This window comes from Etheostoma spectabile, chromosome 3 (genome assembly GCF_008692095.1).
Source record: "Etheostoma spectabile isolate EspeVRDwgs_2016 chromosome 3, UIUC_Espe_1.0, whole genome shotgun sequence".
Classification (NCBI taxonomy): Eukaryota; Metazoa; Chordata; class Actinopteri; order Perciformes; family Percidae; genus Etheostoma; species Etheostoma spectabile.
The window spans coordinates 26,309,133-26,313,654 of NC_045735.1; the positions used below are offsets into that span (position 1 = coordinate 26,309,133).

The 4,522-nt window shown below is 42.3% G+C and overlaps 1 protein-coding gene across 1 annotated transcript in view; it reads right to left on the reverse strand.

Annotated features, from left to right (window-relative positions):
* The window catches only part of rsrc1 (arginine/serine-rich coiled-coil 1), a 117,301-nt gene that overhangs the window by 5,240 nt on the left and 107,539 nt on the right, over positions 1-4,522 (reverse strand). Inside the window, 3 exon segments of the mRNA XM_032508917.1 lie at positions 716-753; positions 756-791; positions 794-817. Coding sequence (XP_032364808.1) covers positions 716-753; positions 756-791; positions 794-817 — 98 coding nt within the window.

A 4,522-nucleotide genomic window follows, 5' to 3' on the forward strand; every position in this document is an offset into this window, starting at 1 on the left:
ATTGTGTTTTGCGGGGTGATTTTAAAGAATATATCTACCTGCATACACATGTGAGAAGAATCTGACATACAGTATAGATATCTAGATAGAGATCTGGATGTGAAAAATGAAAGCTTGGACCTGTCTGGATAGTGGAACCTCGTTACGTTTCAGGTCTAAAATGTAAAAGGGGCATTTACACTCTCGGCCAGGAAAGGCAGAGTTTACTGTGCATGTGCAAACTGTGCAGTCTAAGCTGCAGCCACGTCGGCCTCGACCTGTGTCAGACTCACCAGGATGTGTCCCAAAGGTCTGTGCAGGTTTGCTGTCACATGTTATCGTCTATCTTTTCAAAACAGCCATGAGCACCAACAAATCTAATTCCTGCTCCTTCAGAGACAGGCACATTTCAATAATGACTTCTGTGTTTTGTCTGCATCTGCACAACCAGAGGGGGGGGGGGGGGGGGGAGAGAGAGACAGAGAGGGGAAGACAGAGGATGGCTGTTGGCTGCTGTGGCTTTTGTGTGGGTGCTGCCGCTTTGGAGGCGGCGAACAGTGGAGCGTCTGATGAAACCATCTCAGGTCGGAACAAACGGCGCTGAATGAATGTTTGATTTGGTCTGGGTTGTCTCTGGACAGACGGCACAGCGTTGCAGAGAGGGAAATTCAATAAGAGACGGAGTGAAAAGATAGAGAGAGTGAGGGGTAGGGAGAGAAAGACGGATGTAACGCACCTTTATATCATCCCTGGTGAATGAAAGCTGAGGAACAAGGAATCAATCTCGATGGCCTCGATGTCCTTTATCCTTGCACTTGCTCCTCTAGAGAAGTTCCCTCTGAAACAATGTTACACAGAAGAGAGGCTGTGAACACACACACACACACCACACACACAACACACACACACACACACACCACACCCCACACACACACACACACACAACACACACACACACACACACACACAACACACGCACCCCCACCCCCCGCCCTCCATGGGTCAGCCCCACCCTTGTCATTTTCTGAAGGCACTAGATTTCATTTGGACTGGGCTTAGTTGATTGCATGTTTCCCTCTGTATAATGGTCCTTGACACATACAATATAAAAATATCTGATATTCCCCTATTTTACATCTGGCCTTCTTTAAAAAAAGGACTCTTGCTCAGCCAAGGGCATAGAGTCACTACAATAGGGAAGTAGAAAAAAACACTAACAAGATAATAGCCAGACAGTAAATTACACTCAGATAATGCATTCTTAAAATAATCAAAATATGAACACAAACTCATTGCAATGGAATATCATTATAGAGACTAAATGTGATTAAGTTTCATACACTTTTCATGTATCAGAAAGTATTTTGCTCTGGCTTGTCCAATCAAACAAAAAGATAGAAAGGGTTTTCCAGTAAATTACTCTTGGATATAAACACATCAGGATTCTGCACATCAGATAACAAATCATTTCAAGAATTCAAGAGCAGTATTCGTTGCGTAGGAGGGCAAAAATAGGTGCGCCAGGAAAGTTAGCAGCAAAAAAACTAAAAGTCTAAATGCTCCCATTATTCTCTGGCTGCCAATCTTCTCACCGATCAGTCAATATTCATCCCTCTCTCCCCCATCCACCCGTCCTCTCCTGCACTCTCCCATCTCTCTATCTGTCAATCCAGCAGACATCCATGTTACTCTGCTCCAGTGATGTTGGCTGCGTCATGAAAACAGGTACACACACAGACACACACACACTTGGGATACAGGTACTCACACATACACTTATATATTTTGCACTCACACTTATGGCTACCACACACAGACACACAGACACACAGACAGACACACACACACACACACACACACACACACACACGAGATTGGAGCTAATAGCAGGAATTAATTCAATCCATTAGTGGCTACAGAAAGGGTGTCACAACAGATCTTTATGGCCCTGGTGTTTAATGAATAAATGAATATTTGTTCTAGCTTTCACAGCAAAGCATTACATGGCTATCACACACACACACCAAAGACACACACACCCTATTATAGTTCATAATAGCACTCAAATTTGGTTTTGATTTAAATGCACTGCAGAATTGGACAACTGAGTGACAAGTGGAATTAAGCCTTCCTATATGACAGAATATCGGCATGTCATCCTGTGCTGGGAAGATGCGAGCAGAGAAGCATTGCATAGCGGCTCCAAAAATAGTCATTACCTTGACTAGGCAGCTAGATGAAGTCTGAACACTGGCCCAATATCCTCCTGGAGACTGTGGCCTGTCTTTCACACCACTATCACCGCCGCTCACTGCACGGCTGCATGAGCGTGCGTGTGTTCGGGTGAAAACTAACGCCTGTGACTGGCCGACAATTAATTCAGCACAATTTAATTCACTTTTTCAATTATCACTTCTCTGCTGTCCTTTGAGCATGAATGCCCTACACAGACTACCACATTGACATGTATTAACACACACGCACACCCCATATCTGCAAGCATCTCTTTGGCAGGCCCGTCTGTTGCTAGGATGTCCGTGTGCGCTGCAGAAATCCATTAAGACCTCAGACTTTTTGACAAACACATTATTGGTAGATAAAATGACTTCCATATGCTGTTTGTCAGATGTCAGTGGAAAAAGATATGTATTTCATGAGAAAATCAAAAATAATGGACTTTGAGTGCAGGACTAGTGAGCTTAGAGGCAGACAAAAATCAATACCCTAGCTGGGCGAGTGCACTCCGCAGCTCGGAGAGGTCAAAGTTGATATTTAATATTGACACATTATCTGGCAAATTAATTTAACAGGCCAACTCAATTGTCACTGCATTAGGAACGCTTCTCTGTCAGTGATGAGAGGAGGATAAAGTGAAAGCTGAGAGAGAGAGAAAACAGACTGAGTGGGACAGAAAGGAAAATAAACAAAACAGACAATAGACAATTAAATGTACAGTATGTACTGCTTTAAATTAGGTTACTGTTAGCACTCTGTGGCAATTGTGGATGCGTGCTGAAATGCATTACAGCAAACAAGGAAATGGGATCAAACTCAATCAATAAACTTATGTTTTGTATTTGCAGACAAATTTGTAGACAAATGGATAGCGACTGAGCAATGTATGTTAACGTGTGTTTTGTATGTCCTTTGCATGTTTACACCTGTGTGTGTGTGTGCTTGTGTATAAAAGAGTCAGAAAACCCACTTGCCATCTCATTACTGAAATTAGTTGGACAGACAGTGGTGCTGATGAGTGGCTCAGAATCAATAGGCTACTGTTCTCTCTAAATAGCTGTTAGTCCACTTCATTGATTAAGACCAGAGGACGAGGAGAGAAAATCAAACCAGCCAATGAAAACAGATTTCAGCTCATCTAATTCAGCCTTGAAGATGAGCGCGTTACACAGCAGTTACACTTCCCCGCCAGTAGAGGGAGCTGTTCAACAACACATGTGTTTATGTGACCAGAGGCCTTGGGCTAAGGCAGTCTTGTCTTTGTAAACTTGACTTTGGTCTACAGTTTGTCAATCAAGAGCAGCCGAGCTGAATATATTGCTGCTGCTGATTAATTCCAGTAATTGAGTGCACTAGCGTGCCAGATAAATTACTGCAGCACTTGTTGTGTGGAGAAAAATAAATAAGAAGGAAAACTAACTGCTTGTTTTATTGAGGTCTCGCAAATTGTGGCAAATCTTTCACAGTGTTTGAGAATTATATGGCAAACAGAGCTTAATGGCATTCAATGAATGTAGTTAAAATGAAGAAAGGGCAAACTGTACTGCAGTATTCATAGTGGGACTCCATTCAACTCAGTAAGTACAAGAAATATATTTGGGATAGGTCCTGTCAGAAATAGAATAGAATATTTTTTATATGATTTAGATCCACAAAGTTTGTATTTTAAATGTAATTTAATAATGGCCTTCAGTATGTGTTTCTCTGAGCACCACATCACGGACACATAGTCTACTGCAAAACCAACAATGATACAAACCCCCGTTCATAGAATACATCAAGATTTCATCTAACTTTTGTAACCCACGTTTGGCTTTCACATGTGCATGGCACGCACACGCTTTCACACAGCAACATCTCTTGGTATCCCAGGTTTCAATAATGTGCTCTCCCTTCCTCTGCCCCATCCCACCTCCCTCCCAGCACCGCGGTAAAGATGTGTAATTCAATGCTCAATTTAGGCCCGTCTCAGAGGAGATTTTTTTGCCTGCTAATTGATAGAAATTAAGCCATTAATCAAGCCACTAGCCATCATTCAACCCAGGGAAGATGAATTCAAACTTTCATAATAACCACCTTCCCCATTTTAGCCCTCATTAGCATTAATTTTTAATGTAATTATGCTATTCTTTTACACTGAGCTCATAAATTACTGCTCTTTTGTTGCTGGCTGGCCTTGTAAAATCCAAAGTAATGCTTTGTAGTCTGATCTTTAAGGCAATTACTGGCTTCTTCACTCTTTTATCTCCCTGCATTTCCAATAACCTGCTCTCTAATGATTTATCTCCGTTGTACCCCCCCCCCCCCC